This window comes from Garra rufa, chromosome 22, assembly GCF_049309525.1.
Source record: "Garra rufa chromosome 22, GarRuf1.0, whole genome shotgun sequence".
Classification (NCBI taxonomy): domain Eukaryota; kingdom Metazoa; phylum Chordata; class Actinopteri; order Cypriniformes; family Cyprinidae; genus Garra; species Garra rufa.
The window spans coordinates 479948-505780 of NC_133382.1; the positions used below are offsets into that span (position 1 = coordinate 479948).

Sequence of the window (25833 nt, forward strand, 5' to 3'; positions counted from 1 at the left end):
TAAACCAGCAAAGGACCAGCATAAACCAGCAAAGGACCAGCATAAACCAGCAAAGGGCCAGCATAAACCAGCAAAGGACCAGCATAAACCAGCAAAGGGCCAGCATAAACCAGCAAAGGGCCAGCATAAACCAGCAAAGGACCAGCATAAACCAGCAAAGGACCAGCATAAACCAGCAAAGGACCAGCATAAACCAGCAAAGGGCCAGCATAAACCAGCAAAGGACCAGCATAAACCAGCAAAGGACCAGCATAAACCAGCAAAGGGCCAGCATAAACCAGCAAAGGGCCAGCATAAACCAGCAAAGGACCAGCATAAACCAGCAAAGGGCCAGCATAAACCAGCAAAGGACCAGCATAAACCAGCAAAGGACCAGCATAAACCAGCAAAGGACCAGCATAAACCAGCAAAGGACCAGCATAAACCAGCATAAACCAACTAAAACCAGCATAAACCAGCTAAAACCAGCATAAACCAGCTAAAACCAGCATAAACCAGCAAAGGACCAGCATAAACCAGCAAAGGACCAGCATAAACCAGCTAAAACCAGCATAAACCAACTAAAACCAGCATAAACCAGCAAAGGACCAGCATAAACCAGCAAAGGACCAGCATAAACCAGCAAAGGACCAACATAAACCAGCTAAAACCAGCATAAACCAACTAAAACCAGCATAAACCAGCTAAAACCAGCATAAACCAACTAAAACCAGCATAAACCAGCTAAAACCAGCATAAACCAGCAAAGGACCAGCATAAACCAGCTAAAACCAGCATAAACCAGCTAAAACCAGCATAAACCAGCAAAGGACCAGCATAAACCAGCAAAGGACCAGCATAAACCAGCTAAAACCAGCATAAACCAACTAAAACCAGCATAAACCAACAAAGGACCAGCATAAACCAGCTAAAACCAGCATCCCAACACCAAAACATACCTAACCAGCATATGCTGTTTTTTTTTTCAGCAGGGTTTTCATTCACATTCTATATGTGTACCCTTTTTATTTGTTATGGTGTCTCTATATTTATTAATTCTTTTCAAAGAGCATATTATATCATGTTATGCATCAGGTTTTTGCATATGATCAAAAATCAAAAATATATAGGCGAGTGTTAACATCTGTGTCTCGTTTTGCAGTTTGCATCACTTCAGTGAGAACAATATTTTAATATCAGTGCATGTCTCTAAAGTTTAAACGTTTAACTTTTAGTGTCTCATATTTTTTACATGCTTTTATATTTTTAGTCATTAAACATGCTAGAACTAGGAACACAAACATAACAGGTCCTTATTTGGTACTTTAGGTGTGCTAAACCCTTTATTGTTTTAAAACAGACGTGCATCTTCTGCTGATTTGCCAAAAAGGCCTATTATCAGCTAATTTGATGATGCTAAGTCTGATCAGCAAAGGCGTGGAAAAAGTGGAAAGAGGTCAGGATTAGACCTAAAGAATCATTATAAATGAACATGGGCTGAACATATAGTTGTAACCAGCTCACATGAAGACAAGAGTCATGTTTTCATGGCAGTTTTTCTGCTGATTAAAGGAAAATATAAGACTTCTTTGCCCTACAAATGGTTGTCAAAAGTAAAATGCTATGAAATAGGTCATATTTTGTGAGAAAGTGTGTCATAAACAAACAGGCACATTGTTGGGAACTAATTCAGCAGACTGAAATTAATAAGAAACTAGTGTTTGATTTCATTCAGCAAATATGATGTAGACTGGTGTAATCATTATTATCCTGTCGAGTATGTAGATGATGTATTTATATATGTTTACTACAGGTGTACAGTAACTCTCACAAAATGACACAGTATATTGTTTTTGATGTCAGTAATAAATGGTAGAAAAGCTGTCACTGGGGTGGCGTCCTTTCAGAAGTCATTAATATGTGCCATTCATACAGTGACTAATAATTACAACAGCTGAGCAACAAATAAAAATAGTATAATAGTAGGACTACATTTAAAAAAATAAAGGTTTCAAAAGAGTGCTTTGCAGTGTTTTGGTTCCTCAAAGAACCTTTCAGTAAACAGTTCCTAAAAGAACCATTTTGAAGAACATTTTGATTACTTTGATACTTGGATTTTTTTTGCATTACATGTTTTCTAAGATGTTAGGTTTAAATATGCAAATGAGCCATTATTTTATGAAATTTGCACTGATTTGCATACATTTCTAGTACAACAATCTAAACACTGAATGGAAGTCAGTTTCAAAATTCTTAATTTTTTTTGACATATTAGAGTCAAATGTTTTTACAGAGGGGATTTTGTGTCTCATTTTGTCACTCCATAATTCAGAAAATACTTTGCATATTTTGGGGGAATTTTGTATAAAATTCTATCTGAACAAATCCCTCTGTAAAAAACTTCAGGATATAGACAGGAACACAAATGTAAAGTGTGGTGTGTGTAAGTGCTGCTGAAGTGGAGATTTGTGGCTCAGTGTAGGAGAAACAACTCTTGGCCTTTAAAAATATGTATTGTGATTGAAATCTATTGACACAAATAGATAAAGTGCTATAAAAGAAAGACTTAACAGTGTTTTTTTTTTTGGGGGGGGGGGGGGGGTGTTTTCTTTCCACTATTCTGAAAAAAAAAAAAAAAAACACTTAAAAGCTAAAACCCCAAAATCTCAAACTTGACAGGTGCATGAAAAAACAGTTTGTGTCTGCCCTTAAAAATCTAAAAAAAAACTTTTCTGCATTTGAAAGGTTCCATGGATGTTCAAGGTTCTTAACAGCACCATTGAGGGCAATTTTTACTTTATTTTTAAGTGTATGATACTGTAAAATTGATTTGAAACCTATTGGACTTCACTATTAATTATTTTAAAGCAAAACTGTACTAATGTGACATGGGTTTAATAATGCTGGCATAAACAAATACAAATATAGTCATGTTTTGTTGGTTGTGCTAGATGCTGTCCTTCTATATAAGCTACACTTGATCTATGAATTTATGACTGTATTATCGATTAACGTTGACTAAAAGATCGAGAGGGACTTTGCCTCCCACAACACTCCACTGGAAAAGCACAGGTTGAGTCTGTGCTGTAATGAAATGCGTATTTAGAGAACATTAGAAACCCTTAATTTGCAGTTCAGCCGCACTTCCGGTTTCCGGTCGGCTCCCGCCCCGCTCCGCCATCATGAAGTCCTGAACAAAAAGCGAATGAGGCAGGAAAAGAAAAACAGGGATGGAGCTGTGGATGACAGAAAGACACAAACTGAACGCGTGACAAACAATGAAGCAAATGCGCGCGACAGAGGCGGGAAATCAGACCGAGATTGAAGAGCGCGTCCGTTGACAGTCAGCTGATCGAGTCCGTTAACGGTTAACGGCGGTATTATCCACTCACTCTCTCACTCACATGAACGGACACATCCACATCCACGATCGCCGTCGTTACGTTAGAAATAGATGGATCGCGGTGTAAATCGATCGCTGTTTGTGAAGTGAGAGGGGAAGGAGAGGCCGGATTTTCCTCAGCAGGCCGGAGCTAGCTGCCTCTAGCTAGCAGTGGACCCCAGACACCACGGTAAGACCTGTCTAATAAACCACTTCATGCACAGCTGGCTGACAAACACCGTAAGAAACTGTGATTTCTGTGTTCGTGTGTTTCTGCTCGGTATTTTTATGGTCTTGCACAGAGACACACACTGACTCCGCTGCATCGCTTCATCTTCCTCATGCTCCATCAAATCATTTTGCAGCACTATAATATTCAACTCCTTCAAGCCTGGCATATGAACATCCAATTATTGAAATGAAACCATTTATTGGAACTTTAGACTGAATATCAAAGATATAATGCTAAAGTGTGAAAATGTGATTTATGGCTCATGCAGTATGATATAATGAGAAAATCTAGCTCAAACTCGAGGAGGAAAAACTGTTTTATTCAGAGACTCAAACTGAACACAAATATAGAGGTTGCTGCAGATGCTGATATTGATATGATGACATTCTGACAGCTTGTTACGTAAATCAGTGAGATTTTTATAACAGAATAGCAGATTACTTACATAATGCATATTAATAATATAAATCAGCACTATATCTGCCAATAATATGTTTTAGTAAGATGATAAAACACATAATGCAATCTAATACAATGATGATTTGAGTTCCTCTAAAGCCTGATGATCGTATTTTGATCTTGTTTTTTCTCAAACATTATGTGTGGTTCAGTCTGGTACATATTTATTTTGAAATATTGCTAACAATATAGAAGTTATTACACTTGCTTCTAAAATCAAAAGACCTGACATTTGTGCAAACATACTAAACGGCCGTTTACTTGCTAAAAAGTATGAACTGACACTCGGATGACAGAAGGCATGTGCTAGATTCTGTACAACAGGTTTTTTAGCCAAGTTTTGATCTTTTAGAAGCCTTAGAAATTGACATGTCAAACATGATCGTTGGCTCTATAGGGTTAAGACTGAAAAAGCATGTGAAAGTCATAGTTCCTTTTACTGTGACACACACTGTCTGTTGTCAGACTGATCTGCTGTGAGTGTTTTAGCGTGTGTGTGTTAACGGTCTAATCTTAACATGTATATGACACGCAGAGGTGTGAATCTGAATTGTGAGTCAGGTGTCTGGTCCGATCGCTCTTATGTGATGCATAATCAAGCACAATTATTCTCATACAATCATTTCAATTGTGGCTGGTTCAGATCATCAGTCTATTTCAGTTGTTCTTATATAAGGCACTCTTGCTTCTATGTTATAAAGCGGTGCTTGACTGTTGGTGAACCCTGAAGAGTTTCTGCATAAATCTGACCTTCACTCAGACCAGTGCTTCATCTGAGCTGTATAATACAACTCAGATAAATGGTATAAAAATATCCTGTATTTTTAATAAAACTTCAGCTTTGGTCTGAATCCAGTCCTGCACATCAGCATGGAGAAAGCATGGCTTTAACTCAGTAATGTTGATGGGTTTTTCATGCAGCAGCTGGTTTCTTCAGGTCCTTTCATAGCTTTTTAATTGGGTTAAGATTAGAACTTTGATTCAGCTGTTCAAAAAACAATACATTTCTTCTGCTTTATCAGGTGTGGTCATTGTCCTGCAGGTCTCACGTTCAGAGTAGCTTCAGTTCACATCAGTCCTGGATGAAGTTCCTTTTACTGAAGGCCAATTATAACACTTCTCATTTAAAACACAAAGTTCTGTTTTGGTCTCGTCTGTACACAAACCATTCTTCCACCAGTCTTCAGGCTCATCTACATGCTTATCAGCTCACTTTAACACTGACAACAATTGAGCACTGCAGTGATGTATTTTTGTAGGCTAACACTGAAGTTCACATCACCTTGATTCCCTCGACAAAAACCCAAAAGGGTTTTTACATTAAGTGTTGGATTATTACAGAAAATAAGCTCTGTGACCAACAAAAGTTTGATTCTTAAAGGTGCCATAAAATGGAGAACTGTATTTACCTTGGCATAGTTAAATAATTACAGCTCAGTACATGGACATGACATCCCATGAGTCTCAAACACCACCATTTCCTCCTCCTTATATAAATCTGGTGTTTGCAAAAGACCACTAAAAAATAGGTCAATTCCAACATGCCACCAACTATTACGCAATAGCCCCGGGATTGTTAATAGTTCCACCCCCAACATTTGCATCGCCCAAACATCAGTAACATCAGTAAAATAATGCACATGCATCAATAGTGAGACTAAAATGTCGGCGATTCAAAACACCAGATTCAACAAACTGATTAAAATTAAAAGCGGCTAGAGCTCCGTAATTAAATATACATTTCCTCCATGTGTGATCTACTGAGATGAGCAGCTCTGTGAAACAGCCAATCAGAGCAGAGCCCCTCATTAATATTCACGAAGCTTCCAAATAAGGCAATAACAGAGCGTTTCATTCTAGGGACAAATTCTAGGGTTGTAAATGGATTTGTAAAACCGTTTCTATAGACTTTTTGCCCTTTCCTATGCCATATACCTTCTATGTAGATATCAGAGAACAATTTAAAATATTGTTTCAATGCATTCTATAGCACCTTTAAAGGGATAGTTCACCCAAAAATGAAAATGTGATGTTTATCTGCTTACCCCCAGGGCATCCAAGATGTAGATGACTTTGTTTCCTCAGCAGAACACAAACGAAGATTTTTAACAAAAACCGGTGCAGTCTGCCAGCCAAATAATAGAGGTGGATGGGCACCAAACCTTTAACAGTAAACACAAACATGCACAGACAAATCCAAATTACACCCTGCGGCTCGTGACGATACATTGATATCCAAAGACACGAAACTGAACAGTATTTATATCATTTTTTTTACCTTTGATACACAGCCATGTCCATCTGTCATGAGCACGAGCTTTGTATCCGGCGCTCTGGCGTAGAATATGCAAACGGTGTAAGGGGAAATCGGTTAAAAGTCCCGGATGAGTTTGCGTAAGCAAATGTAATCTTTTAGCTTTAAATGGGTTTGAACAATCAGGATAAGCGCAAGTAATTACCATTTTGAATAGCCGCTATACCCACAGTCTGTGTGCTCTGTGTAAACAATGAGTGTCATATACACGCCACAGATCGCTTCTGGCGTTTGCGTATTCTACACCAGAGCGCGTTCACGTGTCACGAGCCGAAAGCTAAACTCGTGCTCATGACAGATGGACGTGGCTGTGTATCAAAGGTAAAAAAAATTATATAAATACTGTTCAGTTTCTCACAAAAACCAATCGCTTCGAGTCTTAGGACATCAGCGTATCGTCACGAGCCGCAGGGTGTAATTTGGATTTGTCTGTGCATGTTTTTCTTTCCTCTAAAGATTTGGTAACCATTGACTGCCATTATTTGGCTGACAGACTGTACCAGTTTTCGTTAAAAATTTTCGTTCGTGTTCTGCTGAGGAAACAAAGTCACCTACATCTTGGATGCCCTGGGGGTAAGCAGATAAACATCACATTATCATTTTTGGGTGAACTATCTCTTTAAGTGTTTTGTTCATCATGATAATCTTCACAAATGCAATCAGCGAAAGTGAAAAGAGCGTAGATTGGTAAAAAACTACACCACAGTCACATGATTTCAGGGTCACCACCATTAAAAGTAGGGTAGATGATTTTAGCCATAGCAAGGTAGCTTTGAAAGCATAAGATCCCTGCAAATACTCTCTAAAGACACGCCTCTAGAACAGATGAACTAATCAGCGACACGATGAAAATGTCTCATTCACTGGTGACAGAACATTACAGTACAAAGCGCATAATATTACAATAAAATACTAGTATAAGCACAGTAAGGCTGTGAAAGTGACTAGTGAGTAGATGAAGTGTGATGATGTTTAATGACAACCTCTGTAGTGACATTTGTTAGCAACTACGTTTAAAGTAAAGCTTTAGAAAAATCACAAGGGCTATTACTAATGTATTTTATGTCTTAGATTAGAAAGTGAAAATATCCTGAGCTTGTGTTCACCACAGACCGCATTTAACCAAAATCCCATTCAGAACACCCATTGACTTCAGGACGGTGGAACCGGAAGTGCTAGAATGCGAACCTGTTTCCGGGTTTTGACCTACCAAAATACATCATCCCCACAGCCCTCCGTGTTCTCTTTGGAAAACAGTGGTTTCTTTTTTTTTTTTTTCTATCCTGTCCTGAATGAATGTGAGAGAGGCCTTCCTGTGACCCTCCTGGAGGATTATACTGAATGTCTTGCTCCTGGACTGATTTCTGTTGAGGAGCACTTCTGGAATAACAGTGTTGTGGAAGTTTTTTCCTTTGTACACTCCTTAGATGAAAGGACTCTGAATTCTTTCATATAATTGTGAATTTTTGTCAACGTTTCCACAAACTTGTTTTTAGAGATCCGCAGAGTGGAAACAGCAGACCTGGGTTCAGGATCTGTCATTTAATCAGGGCTGCTAAACTTGCTTACAGATTTATCTCAAATACCTGACTACAAATACATCTTTAAGTGAAAGGATAATTGTAGGTGTTTGCATATTTTATACAATGAAGATATTCCTCCCTGGATCATTTTGGTTAATAAATAAGTCAATAAATGCCTACTCACCCATTTACTTAATGTTGTTGTCTTTTATTTATACATCAGTTTTCATGATTTGATTCTGATTCAATATTGATTAGTTTGGAAATATCTCAGATATAGTGCATGAAAGAAAAAATCTCCCTCAACTAATTCTGAAATTATACTGGGAAACTTGTCAACTGGTGCATTAATATTGAAGATAAAGATTGGGGTTTATATTCAGATTTAATAATCAACACGGTGCTTACATTTATCATTTGAGTTTATGGACATTTATGGACGTTGTTATTTGACAAGTGGTTTACTGTTTGCTGTGATTTAGTAAGATTTGTGAAAACAGAAAACTAAAAGACAGATTCTTGGGATTTACAAAAGAAAATATAAGTTTAAAGATTAATACTAGTTACAGGACTTGGATGAAGTCTATGTATGGATAAAGTGCCTGTAAATGCAGAGCATTCTTATGGGTTTCTAGCTTTGCTTCCATTTGATCAGATGCCCGTTCTGGTCCACATTTGGGCAAGTCTGATATGGATGATGAATGTTTCTATTATTGGTTGTTGGAATTAATTATTCATGATCTGTTGAAGAAATAAAGGACTGGCCCTTTTTTGCTCACATGAAGTATGCTGGATTCTGGAGGATGTGTGTAGATTGCATGCTTTACTGTATTTGTCCAGATTGTTGTATTTCAGATTGTTCCCTCCATGTGTGTGTGTCCTCTGTTAATGTGCAGTCTCTCTGTGGTTTGTGTGTGTGAAGGCGCTGGCCATGCCGTCGAGTGCGCGGGCTGGGAGTCTCAAGGACCCAGAGGTGGCGGAACTTTTCTACAAGGAGGATCCTGAGAAACTCTTCACAGACCTGCGGGAGATCGGCCATGGCAGCTTCGGAGCCGTCTACTTTGTGAGTGTCCTTTAGCTGTAGCACAGATGACTGCGCAGAGATGAAGCCACTGTCTGTGCCTCTCCTCACATGTATTTACACGCTTCTTCCAGGCCCATGACATCCGCACCAATGAGGTGGTGGCCATCAAGAAGATGTCCTACAGTGGCAAGCAGTCTAATGAGGTGAACACAAACACACCAACTCAGTGTTCCTACAGCTTCGGTCAAACAAAGCGGTGTGACTCGGCTAGAAATCTTGAACATCATGCGGCTGGCTTTATGTAAGAGCAAGATGATGGCTCCGTTCCAAAACCTGTCGAGCTGCCTACCTGGGAAGAGTTTTTAGGCGTCTCAGGCAGACTTCTGACACCAAGGTTCTTTGAGAGTGTTGCCAGAATATTATGCTGCTTTCAGTTTTGATGCAAACACAAAGTATGCTCTGTTTGAGAGTTTGAATGAACACATGCACATTAGATTTGACAAGAACATCTGGATTGTTGACCTTGTTTCTGGGACTGCATCATTTAGCCAAAAACAAAAATAACAGCAAAATAGTTCAGTCTAGTAATATACTTACTTAATGTGGCTGAATGCAATGCATGTTTATGCTTATTGGAGTGTTGCATTGTTAACCTGACTATGTGCTAACATCGAGCTCCATTGACATCAGTAAAATGCATCAGTTGAGTTCCTGAAGTAAAATCTGGTTTATGTTATACGTAGAGAACTTGATTTTAAATGATCATGTTTAACAACAGAACTCCTGGTGGAACTATATTACCCATGATTCTGCAGAGAAATCTCCACCAATCAGAGAGTGAGAACAAGTAAATCGCATCAAAAGAGCTCTGTAGCACCCGCCCACTCCCATGAGTCACTGACAATTATGTAATCCAGTCTCCTTATGCTCTCAATAAAACATACACTGCCACTCAAAAGTTAGAGATCAGTAAGATGTTTAAAAAAAGGTCTCCTATGCTCAGTTCAATTTATTTGATCAAAAACAGAGAAAAAAGTAATATGAAATATAATTTATTTCTGTGATGCAAAGCTGAATTTTCAGGGTCATTACTGCACTCTTCAGTGTCACATGATCCTTCAGAAATCATTCTAATATATTGATGTGTTACTTTTATTATCAGTGTTGGAAACAGTTGTGCTGCTTAATATTTTTTGGGAACCTGTGATACTTTTTTCAGGTTTCTTTGATTAATAAGTTAAAAAGAACAGCATTTATTCAAAATAGAAATCTTTTCTAACAATATACATATTTAACATTAGTTTTTATCAATTTAACACATCCTTGCTGAATAAAAATAATACTTTCTTTCAAAGAGAGAAAGAAAGAAATTTACTGACCCCAAACTTTGAACTTTGTGTGTATTAAGAATGTGTATTTTAAATAAATGCTGTTCTTTTTAATGTTTTATTAATCAGAGAATCGTGAAAAAAGTATCTCAGGTTCCAAAAAAAAAATATTATAACTATTTCCAACATTGATAATAAATCAGAATATTAGAATGATTTCTGAAGGATCATGTGGCATTGAAGGCGGGTAATAATGCTGAAAATTACGCTTTGCATCACAGAAATAAATTATATTTTAGAGTATATTAAAATAGAAAACCACTATTTTAAATTGCATTAACATTTCACAATATTACAGTTTTTTTTTTCTGAATTTTTAATCAAATAAACAGCCTTGATGAGTAGAGAGGTCTTTAAAAAGCTTTAAAAATCTTACTGATCCTAAACTTTTGAGCGGCAGTGTACATACATGTACATAAATGTATAAAATATGAATATTTTGCAATAAAAAATAACTAATGTAAATATAAACATCAGTAGTGCACAGTCTTGTCTTCATCCAATTTTTGACTAATTTTTAGCTTCAAATCAGTTTGTAAAGTTCATTCTCTTGTAGCTGGTTGGTTTGGTTCATATCTTATAACTCTTTAACAAAGACTTTAAAGTCTCTATGGAAAAACACCAATGGAAAATGTGCAGTCTATTGTGAGTGTTCTCAAGTAGATGCTTCTATAGAGTGTTTGATGTGAGGTTATAGTTAGGACGCAGCTTATGTAGGCTGTAGACAGGAAAGCAGCTCGCTGTGTTTTATAACAGAGTTCATATGCGGTAACAGAATGCTGTTTTTTGTGTTTACCAGCATGTTACCCGGTCGTGTTCTTTGCGAGCCCAGCGTTGTATTCAAATTATGCAAATCACGCATGGCTAAAATAGAGGGTTGTGCCATTTAAACGGTGGAAACGACTGCCTTCGCTGTGCCGCAGAACACTCCAGCACCTCACGCCTCATTTGCAATCTCACCACAATACATTTGAAGAACACTTTTAGTGATGTTTCCCACACCGGCACAGACCAGAAACACAGCGCTGAACTGAAGGGGCTGAGCGTTCGCTTGATTGTTTCATTGTTCTGTCGTTCCTGCTCTAGAAATGGCAGGATATCGTCAAAGAGGTGAAGTTCCTCCAAAAGCTGCGGCACCCCAACACGGTGGAGTACAGAGGCTGTTACCTGCGCGAGCACACGGCATGGGTGAGTGTTCCTGTGTGTGGGAGTGAGCCTCGTTCAGGGAAGAGAATGTTCTGACCCGCTAACACTGTTTCCATTTACTACAATAGCAGCCCCAAATGCACCACTTGTCGCTCGCTAACAGCAATTATTCCTTTTCTTTCTCTCCGCCTTTCCGCCGCTCCTCGATCTTCTCTGTAGCTGGTGATGGAGTACTGTTTGGGCTCGGCCTCGGATCTGCTGGAAGGTGAGTGAGGCGTTTCGGGAGGTTTAGGGATGTTCGGTCAGATGTGGAAGTGTAACATGATTCAGATGTTTACTAGAAGTTTGTAGAAACAAAAAACAGGATCCCGCTGTTTTCTTCCCCTTTCCCTCAGTGCACAAGAAACCATTACAGGAAGTGGAGATTGCCGCAATTACCCACGGTGCATTGCAGGGCTTGGTATACCTCCACTCGCACAACATGATCCACAGGTACAGAGCCGCTCGCTGCTTTGTTTTAAAAAGCGTCTTGCGAGATTAGAGGTGTGTGATATGTTTTGTGGAGGCTGACATTGTTGAGCAACCAATATCATACAAGCAAATGTGCCTGTTTTTCCTGATTGTCAGTTTAATTTCAAATGTGATACTGACACTTCTAAAAAACAAAAGCATAATATTGTGATTTTAGACATGTTGTCTGTTTACATTTAGCAGACACTTTATCCAAAAGCAATTTACAAAAGAGGGCAATGGAAGCAATCAAAATCAACAAAAGAGCAATAACATGCAAGTGCTATGACAAGTCCCATTTAGCCCAACGCAGTACACGTATCAAGTAGAATTTTTAAAAATTATGTAATATAGAAAAAGAAAATGGGTAGAATAAAAAAAGAAAAAGCAAGCTAGTGTTAAATAGATCGAATGCAAGAACAGAGAAGCTAGTGTTAAATAGATCGAATGCAAGAAAACAAGCAGGAAGTAAATTAATAGATAAGTCTAAAAGGGCAAGTTTATTTTAGAATAGAATTAGAATAGAGGGTGCTCTATAGAGTTATATTTTTACTTGCATTTTCAAACTAAGTAGTTCCAGACAAAGCCGCAACAGAACCAAGTTGTTGTTTTGTTAAAGAACTGGTTGAATGAATGATTCAATGACACAGTGATGAAGGCAGTGACTTACTGCCATCTACTGGTGGTTTAGTTTCGTATTTAAAGTAAAAAAAATTGTAAATATTTCGATATTCTAATAAAAAATATTATTTTTAAAACATTAATCTCATATCATAATCTGCAATCGGAGTGTCGATGCATGTCAATGCTGTTTTAATGCAGCTTCTGCAGTGTAAAAATGAATTTCGTTGTTATTTTATATCTTATTTCATATGATAACAGCCTATATAGTGTCTTAGAATACCAGGAATTCCATGAATTTGGCATAAAATAAATTATAAATCTAATACAGTTAGCAAAAATGTTCTTATAAAGGCACAAATGCCCCTGGTAATCTGTTTTAGCTGTCACATATTGTTCTTTAATGAAGAAGTTGCTGTAACTAACCAGTGCGCAGAATATTAATATCCAAATATTGATGAGTCAGCTGTCTGTGACAGACCTAAACCAGTCACTGTCATTAACAATAGCCCAGAATATATAGAGATCATTTTGTGTCAGTAATGCACACCATTGCTCTCTTATAGATGAAGGATCTTTGGATAAAGGTTCTTCAGATTATTAAAATGTCCTTCACGTTGAGAAAAAATGATTCTTTTAAGAGCTGCTCACTCAACTGAAATAGTTATTCTACAGGATCGCTGTTAAAACCCCTTTTGAAATCTTTATTTTTAAGAGTGTTATGTAAAACTTTGTGGATAATCAGGTCAGCTGTTTTCTTCAGTTAGAGTTTGAAAGAAGGTGTTTCTCTTGATTTGTAGGGATGTGAAAGCAGGCAACATCTTACTGACAGAGCCTGGCCAGGTCAAACTAGGAGACTTTGGTTCCGCTTCCATCGTTGCTCCTGCCAACTCGTTCGTGGGCACACCTTACTGGTACAGAAACACTTCCTGTTCCTTACGACAACATGTTCATATGCCATGGTTTAATTCAGAATGGTTTACTCACACGTTAGATCTCATGGCACCATCTGGTCAGCTCTGAGTAAGTTGCGCTGTGTTTGCAGGATGGCTCCAGAGGTCATCCTCGCCATGGATGAAGGCCAGTATGATGGGAAGGTTGACGTGTGGTCACTCGGCATCACCTGTATAGAGCTCGGTGAGTCTTCTCTGATGTACCGGAGCCTGTGCCAGGACATCTGTGGTGTGAAAATAGACCTGTTTTTGGCTGCTATGATATGATTACAATGGAGGCCTTGCCACTAACTGCTCGCTTGTTTCCTTTTCCTCTGTTGTAGCGGAGAGAAAGCCTCCCTTGTTTAATATGAATGCTATGAGTGCCTTATACCACATCGCCCAGAACGAGAGCCCCGTCCTGCAGTCCAATCACTGGTACATGCTTCACACACACTTCACAAATATCTTCATTTATACTGTTTCCAAAGCACTGCTGTATTGATATACCTCAAACCTTCTGATTAGGGACCACAGAAAATTACTTTTCCAAGACTAAAACCATTTTCTGTTTGTTTTTATTCAGTCAGGAGCACTGAGGTTTTCTCTTTTTGTTGTTTGCATGCATTTGTTGTGTTTGATTATTTATACTCCAATGTCAGATACTATTGAAACTGCATTTTTATTGTTGTATCAACTCAGTGCCAAAGTAAACTATTTAATAGAGATGCACCGAAATAAATTCTTGACCGAATCTAAACTAAATTAAACACTGGGCCGAAGGCTGATTACCGAACACGGTTTTTCATGTTTTTCCCCCATGTATTTTGACAATTTTTTTTCACTATTGGATAAATTAACAAGCCATTATTTGCTTTTTACAGCTTTGTCTTGCTTTTCAAAGAAAAAAATCAATTACAAAACAATTTAAAAATATTTATTTAACCAACAAACCACAATTGAACTTAAAATTAATAAATGAATAAGTTAGTAAACTAATATTCTTTGGCCATTTTTAAGAGCCTCTTCTTGAATCAGGCATGTGTTTTTAATCTACAAATAAATGCAGCCTTGCTGAGCAAAGGACAATGTTAGAATAAATGTATTAATAGAGCTGTTGAATGATTGTTAGCATTATTTTTGTCTTACGTCTTTATTTTATTTTCCAGAACAACAGTAAAATGACAATACTAGCATTTATAAATGTGGACTTTTATTTTAGCGTAAACCTGCAAGAAGTCGTCCTACTTTTTGCTGACAGCAGCAGATTTATGAATGATTCTCATCACACAGAACACAATGTGTCTTTCTCAGACAGTTTTAAATGCTTCCACATGTTTGCTGCATTAGTGTGCGTCTCTATTTGATCACGTCACGTTCGTTATAAATTATTTAGCCTTTTTGCTTATTAAATTTCGGTTGCCGAACATTCGGTGCATCCCTACTATTTAAGCCCTAAGTTCACTCCAGTGGCTCTAACAGGAAGCTGGCACTAATTTGCACGTTTTGTTTCCCAACCTCGCAGGTCGGATTATTTCCGTAACTTCGTGGACTCTTGTCTGCAGAAGATCGCCCAGGACAGACCTACCTCTGATGTGCTGCTTAAAGTAAAGCCTTTTAAAGAGCTTTCAGGCTGCTTTTATAAGACTTTTCTTACATTGCGGTTGTGCTCTAATCCTCTCCGCTGTTTCTCCAGCATCACTTCCTGTGCCGTGAGCGTCCGGTGACGGCGGTGATGGATCTGATAGCGCGCACTAAAGACGCCGTCAGGGAGTTAGATAACCTGCAGTACCGAAAGATGAAGAAAATCCTCTTCCAGGAAACACACAACGGTCCTGCCACCGAGGGCACAGAGGAGGAAGAGGTGGGGTGACCTTTCAACTTGTCTGTTGTTTAATCAAAATAAGGACAGGTGATTCTCAGGATCACATGACTAAAAGAGCTGTGTGTGATGGGTTAATTTGTTTCCATGGCAGTAGAACAGCTGTTTTAGGAAATATCAGATGTGCTGGTGGTCAGTACAGAGAGTCTGTCTGCTGTTCTCTCATGCGACTGTGGCGCGGCACCAGATAACAATAGACATAAACATCATTTAGGGTTTGGTCTCTTCAGACGTCCATCAGCTCATGTTTCAAACGTTTGGAGTTAAAGTCTTTGTTCTTTGACCTCGAGTGTGATTGAGTGATTTGTTTGTGGCATAATGGCTAATTGTGATTCATCTAAAGTCAACATGAACTCAAGAATGACCTTATTTGCTTTTTAAGGCCTGCTATTGTGAGGACCTTTTTTCTTTATAGTGTTATTTTTCATATTTAATAACTTGCTCTGTCTCTGAAATGACTTTTCTTTTTCTTTTCATATTTTCCAATCTTTTCCCCTGAACTCTTGTTAAGGAGTCCACTTCGCATTTCAGAGAATCAGTGGATAAAAGACTTCCTCTTACTTAAAAAAAAAATTACACCTTAATCGGTCAAAATATTTGTCAAAAGTTGTGAATCTTGACAATTTGATTACAGTTTGAGGCGTAAATGCATCTTCTCAACAAAAAGTCAGCTTTTCAAATTGACTAGCTGTGACAACCTGTTTATTTTATAATTGTCATTAAAACTAAGAGCAAAGATGCAAATAGCAAACAGTAGTACAAATACAATATGTGACCCTGGACCACAAAACCAGTCTTAAGTCGCTGGGGTATATTTATAGCAATAGCCAAAAATACATATCATGGGTCAACATTTTTTATTTTTATTTTATGCCAAAAATCATTAGGAAATTAAGTAAAGATCATGTTCCATGAAGATTTTTTTGTAAAATTCCTACTGTAAATATATCAAAATGGAATTTTTGATTTGTAAAATGCATTAAGAACCTAATTTGGACAAATTTAAAGGTGATTTTCTCAGTATTTAGATTTTTTTGCACCCTCAGATTCCTGATATTCAAATAGATGTATCTCGGTCAAATATTGTCCTATCCTAACAAACCATACATCAATAGAAAGCTTATTTATTGATATTTAATATGATGTATAAATCTCAGTTTTGTAAAATTTAACCTTATGACTGGTTTTGTGGTCCAGGGTCACATATAAGAAAGATATAAATGAACTGTGCAATTTTATTTCTGTGTTTTGCATTAAAGTTTAATTTGATGCGCTTCAGTTTAATATCCTTATCAATGAGCAAATTGAGCTTTACTATTATTGATAGTATCTCCAAGACAGAAATATTACTATTGTAATGCAACTGCATTGTAAAATAATAAAAAAAAGCATAAAAATTACTATAGGTTACAGTAGTAAAATTATACATTTTATCTTAATTTTACCACTTGCTGATTTAAACCATCAGTCTTTTATTTTGGAGAAAAACCGCAGTGAAACGCTTTAGTTTCTGTGAGAACAGGTCTACAAATGCTGCTCATTATCTGTCCACAAAAATGTTGTCATTTTCACAAGTGTGAAAGGTCTGTTTAACAGTACCACTAAAAAGTAAATAATAATTTGATCAAATTTAAAAGTGAATTAATGAATATTTATGTAGATTTTTATTGAAGCTAATAATGCTGATCAGTCAAGAACAGTAAGTGGTTTTCTCTCTGTTGTTGTTTGAATAATATTAACATCTGCAGCAGGTTTATTAGTCTGCTGTCACTTTATGATCTAATAGACACTCAACCATTTACAATGCAGATTGTTAACATTAGCACTGCTCTAGAACACACTTTTACTGTTGATAAATAGCACCATATCAACTCACATGGATCAAAGGCCAAAAGTCATGTGAGTTCTCAGATCTAGAACTGAATAGATGCCATGTTTTGCTGCAAATGACGTTTCCAGCTGATATTAGAATCAGAAGTATGGCGATCCGTCTCCTGCTGGTGCCCTGATGTCTGTTTGTAATGTCAGTCTTGTGTGTTTCAGGATGTGGAGCAGTACATGTTGAGGACGGGGACGGTGAACAGCATGGAGAGCTCTCATTCGCTGCCATCTATGTCCATCAGTGCCAGCTCCCAGAGTTCCTCAGTGAACAGTCTGGCAGACGGCTCTGATGACAGCGGAGAGATGGCTATGATGCAGGAGGGAGAACATACAGTGACCTCCAACAGCTCTGTGCTGCACAAACCACTGGTACGAGCCCACGGCTTCCTTTCAGCTAAACTACACTTTGGAATCTTTTTTTTTTAGTCTTATACACTGAGCCCTGGTGAAAAAAAAAAATATATATATATATATATATATATACACACTACCATTCAAAAGTTTGGGGTAGTACATTTTTATTGTTTCTTTTTTTTTTAAAGAAATTAATACTTTTATTCACCAAGGATATATTAAGTTAATAATTAAAAGTTATTAATAAATAATTTACATTGTTATAAAATATTTATATTTTGAATAAAACACTTTTTAAACGTGTTATTCATGAAAGAATCCTGAAAAAAAAATCACAGGTTCCAAAAAATATTTGCAGCACAACTGTTGATATTATCCAACATTGATCATTCTAATAATAAATCGGCATATTAGAATGATTTCTGAAGGATCATGTGACACTTAAGACTGGAGTAACAGCTGATAAAAATTCAGCTTTTCATCACAGGAATAAATTATATTTTAAAGTATGTTAAAATAAAAAACATTATTTAATATTGTAAAAACATTTTGCAATATTACTGTTTTTTTTCTGTATTTTTAATCAAATAAATGCAGCCTTGATGAGCAGAAGAGACTTCTTTAAAGACTATTACAAGTCTTACTGACCCCACACTTTTGAACGGTAGTGTATGTGTATATATATAGATATGTATGTATGTATTTATATATACAGTATTATTACAGTTTAAAATAGCTGTTTTCTATGTGATTATCTATTAAAATGTAATACATTGCTGTGATCAAAGCTGAATGTTCAACATTATTACTCTGGTCTTCAGAGTAGGGCTGCAACTAACGATTATTTTGATAATCGATTAGTTCGCCGATTAATTTTTCGATTAATCGATTCGTTGGCTTAAAAATTCCAATTATTTATTTATTTTTTAAATCACACTATTCCACATTCTGAATGCTATGAAAACACAGTGCTTAACCATTTACAACAATTCACCTGTTGTAATAAAGAGAAAAGGACAAATATCTGAAGAAAAACACACTAACAAGCATAAAATACAGTGTTTCTGCTATTTATTCTGCCGTGGCGGTGTTTAGTGTCCCGCCAACAGCAGCGAGCGCAAGAGTTCCGCGTTCAAATGCACGCAGTAAGCTGAAACTGGCCCAAAGCCCCAGCTAAAGTAATTAGGCCTACCATGAATGTGGAGGGGAAAACTGTGGTTAAAATCTGCCACCGTCACAGCCCTACTGTTCATACCCTCCATAAATACGCGCACTACATGTTGTATTTAAATCTAAATTTAACATTCAACGACAGATGTTTCAGCACAATGAATGTTTTTGCGCTGAGTTGAGTATCAATTGTCTCCCTTTCTGTGTTCCGGCTGTCTGACACGCTCATTCAGTAAAGATTTAAACTTACAGACTGCCAGAATGGATTTTTAAATGGAAAATCTCGAGTGAATTTGTGACATTTACAGATAAGGATATGACCGCAAACTGAAAGTTTTCATGCTGAGGACGCAAACGGATCTCAAAGCGCCTCACAGGGCAAGCCATCACTCTATTAGTTTTAAATAAGGAATTCTCCTGTTTTGAGCAGCTTGGATCACGTAACTCTCCTGCAGCATCTCAGTCTGTTTCCTCCACTATTTTTAGATGCATTTTGTCTATAGAAATGCGTCATTCAGTGCTGTTATTTGACGTGATCCTCTGAAGTTGTACGTGCACTGTGGGCGGACCCGATTCATCGATAATGAGAATCGTTGTCGACAAATTTCATTATCGATAATAATCGATTTTATCGATTAGTTGTTGCAGCCCTACTTGAGAGTCACATTTAGGTTTCCCATGGGTCATGGAATTTCTGGAATATCATGGAATTTTAAAAAGTCTATTCCAGACATTGAAATGGAATTTTCTGAATGGATTTTTGATTGTTGCTTTAAATTTTAGTTTCCATTTATCCAAATATAATTATCACGTTGTTTCATGCATTTTGCCTATTGTTATGTTTAGGCTATTTTTCATTGCCATTTTATTCCCTTCCCGCTCGTCAACTGGCGATCACTAAAGTCAAATCCAGTCACCTGGCTCTACCTGTTAACTAAGGCAAACAGGAAAATGTAAATTTCAAGACCTTTGGCTCCAAAATGACCACTTCAGTGTTAAAAGCAAAAACTAAATGTGAAGAAATTGAAAAACTGAATGATGAACTTGATGACAAACAGAGCATTCAAGCCCTGAAAGCATAAAAACCATAAATGAATTTCTGTATAGTGAAAAATATCAAAGTGCATTTAACAGGTAAACGCAAAAAAAAGTAGCGTGTATGCGTTTTGCATTAAAAATGTCCGGAACAAGTAAATAAAGCTTGCAAATGGATGGATCCGTTCATTAAAGGTCATGGAAATTCAGCTTTTTAGTCTGTGACAAGTCAGGGAATTTGACATTTGGCTTACAGTGGGAACCCTGCACATTTTAACATTATTCACATAGAAAACAGCTGTTTTAAATTGTAATAATATTACACAATATACATTTTTAATTGAATTAATTGAAATAAATTTTAATTGAAAACATAAAAAAATGACAAATTCTTAATTATTCCATATCAAAATAGACATTTGTCCCCACGCAGAACCACGATAACATCTACGACGACCCGTACCAGCCGGAGATGGACTCCCAGCAGCAGGGCCCGTCCGGGGGCCGGAGACGCAGAGGACGAGACCACTTCGCCACCATCCGCACGGCCTCGTTGGTGACCCGTCAGATCCAGGAGCACGAGCAGGGCTCGGCGCTGAGAGAGCAGATGTCCAGATACAAGCGCATGAGGAGGCAGCACCAGAAACAGCTGATGGCTCTGGAGAACAAGCTGAAGGCCGAGATGGACGAACATCAGCTGCGGCTCGACAAAGAGCTGGAGACGCAGAAGAATAACTTCGGCAGCGAAGCGGACAAACTCGGCAAGAAGCACCAGGGCATCCTGGAGAAAGAGGTGAGCGCGGGAGACGACGCCTCATGCTTTCAGATCGCCTTTTAGATGTCTTTACTCCTCTCCTCTTTTGTCTCAGACTAAGGGCACTCTAACAGAAGAGAAGAAGTTTCAGCAGCATATCTTGAGCCAGCAGAAGAAGGAGTTGACCAGTCTGCTGGAGTCTCAGAAACGCCAGTACAGGCAGCGAAAAGAGCAACTTAAAGAGGTATGTCAGTGGATAACTGGCCAGATTGGCTGTGGCGTTGTTCAAATGTTGTGTTGAAGGTTTCATTCTGCCTGCAGGAACTCAATGAGAACCAGTCCACACCGAAGCGGGAGAAGCAGGAGTGGCTGGTCCAGCAGAAGGAGTGTCTCCAGCAGCTGCAGGCTGAAGAAGAGGCGGGATTGCTGCGCAGACAGAGGCAATACTACGAGCTGCAGTGCCGTCAGTACAAGAGGAAGATGCTGCTAACGCGCCACAACCTGGAGCAAGACCTGCTCAGAGAGGTACAGAGGCACCGCTAGACTGAGAAATTAGGAAAAAGCAAATGGTCTGCTAAGATTTAGTTTTCGGAACATTTGCATGGCTGTGATACAGATTATATTTCATATGACGGTCTATTTGCAGAGGTCAAGCTGGAAAATAAACTGGTAAATTTCAGGCACGAGCATAACTAATGTGTTCTCAAATGCACCTTAAACTGTCAGCACACACAGATGGAGTTACTATGAAACAAGCTGCTCTAAGATGCTGAAAACACTGGATCATGAGCCTCTTGCTTGTAAATGAACACATGGCTACTATTTGCTGTAAATTGCATAATGCATCGGACTATATGGGCTAGGGGTGCAACGGATCGTAGATGATCCGTGATCCGTACGGACCAGCCCCCACGGTTCGGCACGCATGTGATTCGTGGATTGACTGTTAAGTCTAACCATCATAGAGTAAAAATTTATAATTTGCACATATTTTGTCTTGCCAATTTACCAATTCAAACTATTTAAAACCATAAACCATTGCAGCAAAAGAGAACACGCGCACTGTTTTTTAAATTTTTTTTTTTTTACGACTGTCACACACACCTGAAGCGAGCACGCGCTCAGAGAGAGAGAGAGGCGATTTAGACTGCGCGATTCACACAGATTGATTCCTCTTTAACTTCTATTTGAACAGAAACATACATACAAAGTCATGTCTAAATACCCGTTTTGGTATTCTGGTAAACACAGTCGGTTATGTCTTCAGTGAACCAAAACAGCTGAGAAAGATGTGTACCAGTATTAGATACGTGCATTTGGCCTTAAAGAGACAGCATCCTATAAATACCTGCAGTGAGAAGCACTAGTTATTTTACAATTAATTATTAAATTTCTGCACCTGAATACTAGGGTTATTGATTTTATTAGTAACTTTATGTTGTATTCATCTACACTTGTCATTTGTGTAATTGTTCTTGTTTTGTTACTGACTTTTTTAGTTCAGCTGGTAGTTTCTGCTGTGGATTAGAAGTACTTAAAGTAAACATTCAGTAATTAATAAAAAACAACTTTTTTTGTTTTGTTTGTTTTTTGCTGATCCGAAAAATGATCCGATCTGTGACTCAAAATCCGTGATATGATCCGAACCGTGAGTTTTGTGATCCGTTGCACCACTAATATGGGCCATTCTACAGAATTGGTCCAAAGTCAGAGTTGGAATCGTCTTGAAAAAATTAGTTTTTTTTTTCCAAAAATGTGTATGTATGCAAATTATAGTCTCTAAGGTAAATATGTCTAATAAATGTGCAGTTAATTCTCATATTGTGTTTTCAAAAGGTTTTGGAATATTTGTCCTCTTCCCAAATTCGTCACTACCGAAACACAGTAATAATTATTTAATTAAAAGGGTTATATTGACCTATTAAGATTTTGCTGAAATCTAGTTTGTAAATATTTTTTTGTCATTTTTAATTACAGGTTTTTCCAGAGGTAAATCATTAACAATCAAATACAATTTTAATAATATTTCAAGTGTGATTTGTTATATTTTGAATCCAGTTTTTCATTGTAAAATGCAAAAAGTTGATCATACTGATTTCAAACTTTAGGATTCATTAGTTTGATATTCATTGAACCAAAATCATAACATACTTTATTTCTGGTTGTGACTGCACATTTTCAGTAGTGACAGTAATGCTTTGGTAGCGACCACATCACATTACAGAATTTAACTTGCATACTAGTAACCAATACATGGTGATTTTATATATATATATATATATATTAAGCTTACTAATATTTTAAATATTATCATAGGTTTCAATAGATAATACAAGGATCTTAATAAACATCGAAAATTGTAAAATACTTAAATGTTTTTTGGTTGTGGGACAGCAGTTAGCACCAATTCTGTAGAATGGCCCATATATGGTCTGATATACACACTAGGCCATGCCACAGCAACAGTGCAAAACTTACATCAGAGATCTTTTATTTTATTACAAGAAGTGTAAGTGTTTCATTATGAGATTGCTGGGCCGCTGCAGTCGAGGTAATTAATGAGAAACACTGCACATACGGCCATGATCACAGTCTGACGTAGACTCAGCGGCTCACAACTGTGAATGAATGGCTTCCACACCGCCAACACTTTCCCAACAGAGCTCTTGAATAACACCATTCCAATCAAAGCCACTAATTAAATGCCGTGCCTGACCGCAGTTGCCTGATGCTTTTCTAACCACCATCCTCCATCTCTTGCTCCCTGTGCAGGACCTGAACAAGAAACAGACTCTGAAGGACCTAGAATGCGCCATGTTGCTCCGGCATCACGAGTCGACTCAGGAGCTGGAGTTCAGGCAGCTGGGTCTGGTGCAGCGCACGCGGGTCGACCTCATCCGGACCCAGCACCAGACCGAGCTCACCAACCAGATGGAGTACAACAAGCGGCGCGAGCAAGAGCTGCGGCAAAAGCACGCCGTGGAGGTCCGCCAGCAGCCCAAGAGCCTGAGAGTGAGTGACAGCGACAACACAGACAACGCCGGAGATGGGGAGGGGCCTCTTAGACAGGGGGAGGGGATTGAAACAGAGGAGGCGGAGCCTGAGGAACAGCTGAACGATGAGAGTAGAGATGGAGAAAAGATAGACGGAGATGAGACGCAGCCGCTAGACACTGTAGAAGAGGGAGAAAAGAGAGAAATAGGAGTTTTTGAAGAGACATTTACTGACCAATGTGAAACAATAGACAGTGAAGGGAAAGATGCAGAGATATCAGTCGATGAAAGTGAAAGTGCGAAGGAACCGTTAGACGAACCGCAGCAGGTTGAGGATAAAGTAGACACCGATCCCAGACAAATCGAAGGCCTTCCGTGGGATGACGCTAGCGAATCAGAGTGCGAGGATGAGGAGGATAGAGGCGTGGCCGACGGATGTCCGTCAGAGTTCATGCCGGCCCCTTCGTTTGAGCGCCGTCCTCTCGAGCGTGACCTAGACGAACTCTCAGAGTTCTACTTCCCGGATACGTTAGAAGAGCTGGAGCCTCCGCCCGTCTACACGCCTCCCTCTCCGCCCTCGCCTTCTCCCGCTTCCCTTCCCTCGCTCTTTTCTCACGTCATCTGCATGGCTCTTTCTCTTTCTGCCGCCGTGCAGCCGTCGGTCCTCACTCTTCTTTTCCTTTCCGTCTTCCTGCTTTCCCTGAGACGCTCGCCTCCGCTTCCTTCTCTGGCGTCGATCCTTCTCTCGGGTGAGCTGGCCTTCCTGGCGCTCTTCTTCTCTTACCTCTTCTTGCGTTCCTGCTGCTCGCTGTCGTTTTCCACATATCTTTCTCTGACGTACTACGGCTCCGGTGTGTTCAGTCTGGGTTTGTCTTTGAGTTTGGGACTCTATTACGTCCCGCTCGCCTTGATCTCGGCGTCCTTTCTCAGCTCGCCTTCTCTTTTCCTCACGCTGTATCTCGTGGTGGTTCTGGTGGTGCGTCCGGCCAGGGTTTTCCTCCAGAACACGCCACGCAAACTCAGTCGCCTCTGGATGCGAGTTCTGTTCCGGCTGCCGAAGCCGCTGTTCGCCGTGTGCCAGTCGCTGCTGGGCGGTCTGACGGAGCGCAGGCTCTACGATATGTTCCCTAAAGCCGGACGCAACTGGGCCGGGCGGCAGTCCAGAATCCCTGTGCCTCAAAGAAGCCTTCGTGCGGAGTATCAGACCAAAAGTAGATACTCCGTCTTGTTGGCGCGGTGCCTGCTCTTGGGCCGCCGGTTCGTCCGCAGACCTCTGGGAACTCTGACGGACCTCGCCAACTCCGTGGTGCTGCGGTTAGCCAAGCGTCTGCTGAAGGAGCTGCCGCTGAATTACCTGAGACGCCTGCAGGCCTTGGGGTTGCTGCGCAGAGAGAGATCCAGCAAACTGCCCCTTCTCCTGCCCAGAGCCGTCAGAGAGCAGAGGAGGATGATGAGGGACAGAAGAGAGAGGGACAGGAGGAAGAGAGAGGAGAGAGAGAGGATGTACAGGGAAGAGGGCAGATGGGAGAGTGTGTTGAGGAGGACTCCTTCAGGCAGGAGTTTGAAGGGAAAGATGGTGCCTTGGAGATAGATTGAGACACAGGAAGGGAGGTATGTGAGCACAAACATGCTGTTCATCACTGTTTGTGTTATTTTAGTTTGTTATTTGAGTCCGTTTTAGCTCTTCATGTGCCTGTTTTAACAACTACTCAGTTGAACAGAGTTCACACAAAACATTTATCCACCCTAGTAAAATCCATCAGACTTTGGTCAGTCTTCAAAACACAATTAAGATGTTTTTCATTGAACCTGAGAGGTTTTGGTCTCTCTGTATTAAAAAAGGGTTAAAACACAGTAGCAAAATGAATCCATATGATTTAATCAATTTAACCCAACTCTAGTAAAGAGATATAGCTGCTTTAGATGATGAACAGGTTTAATGTGGTCTTTTATTCACATAAACACACATACATAGAGCGAATTAAACATGTATCCTAATTTTTCTCATTCTTCACACATGTTTTTGCGTGTGTCAGTTATTTAGCCTTAATTAAATCATATAAATCAATCATAAGATTTAAATTAAACAGCTCATTTCTTATGGATTTGTTATACAATGCCTTTCTAAATTCTGCTTACCTGAGGGGCAAAATCTCTCAGTTTCATTAAAAATGTCTGTTTAAAAGTTAGTTTTGATGAACCAAAGGAGCGACATGAGGGTGTTCATTTCCACTATTAGGTGAAGTGTTCCTGT

At 38.9% G+C, this 25833-nt stretch overlaps 1 protein-coding gene across 2 annotated transcripts in view; it reads left to right on the plus strand.

Annotated features, from left to right (window-relative positions):
• The first annotated feature begins 3141 nt into the window (after positions 1 to 3141).
• taok2b (TAO kinase 2b) overlaps positions 3142 to 25833 on the plus strand; it is a 24453-nt gene continuing 1761 nt past the window's right edge. The window contains exons 1-16 of one of the 2 annotated variants that reach the window (XM_073828638.1): positions 3142 to 3551; positions 8812 to 8952; positions 9045 to 9116; positions 11388 to 11489; positions 11667 to 11712; positions 11843 to 11939; positions 13379 to 13492; positions 13624 to 13715; positions 13855 to 13948; positions 15036 to 15117; positions 15207 to 15374; positions 17436 to 17642; positions 20248 to 20625; positions 20702 to 20830; positions 20908 to 21111; positions 23359 to 25833. The exon at positions 23359 to 25833 is cut by the window's right edge and continues 1761 nt beyond it. In XM_073828638.1, coding sequence (XP_073684739.1) covers positions 8821 to 8952; positions 9045 to 9116; positions 11388 to 11489; positions 11667 to 11712; positions 11843 to 11939; positions 13379 to 13492; positions 13624 to 13715; positions 13855 to 13948; positions 15036 to 15117; positions 15207 to 15374; positions 17436 to 17642; positions 20248 to 20625; positions 20702 to 20830; positions 20908 to 21111; positions 23359 to 25170 — 3729 coding nt within the window. In that variant the 5' untranslated portion in view covers positions 3142 to 3551; positions 8812 to 8820 and the 3' untranslated portion in view covers positions 25171 to 25833. The remainder of the gene's footprint in view (positions 3552 to 8811; positions 8953 to 9044; positions 9117 to 11387; positions 11490 to 11666; positions 11713 to 11842; positions 11940 to 13378; positions 13493 to 13623; positions 13716 to 13854; positions 13949 to 15035; positions 15118 to 15206; positions 15375 to 17435; positions 17643 to 20247; positions 20626 to 20701; positions 20831 to 20907; positions 21112 to 23358) is intronic. The other variant, XM_073828639.1, reaches the window with a different exon arrangement.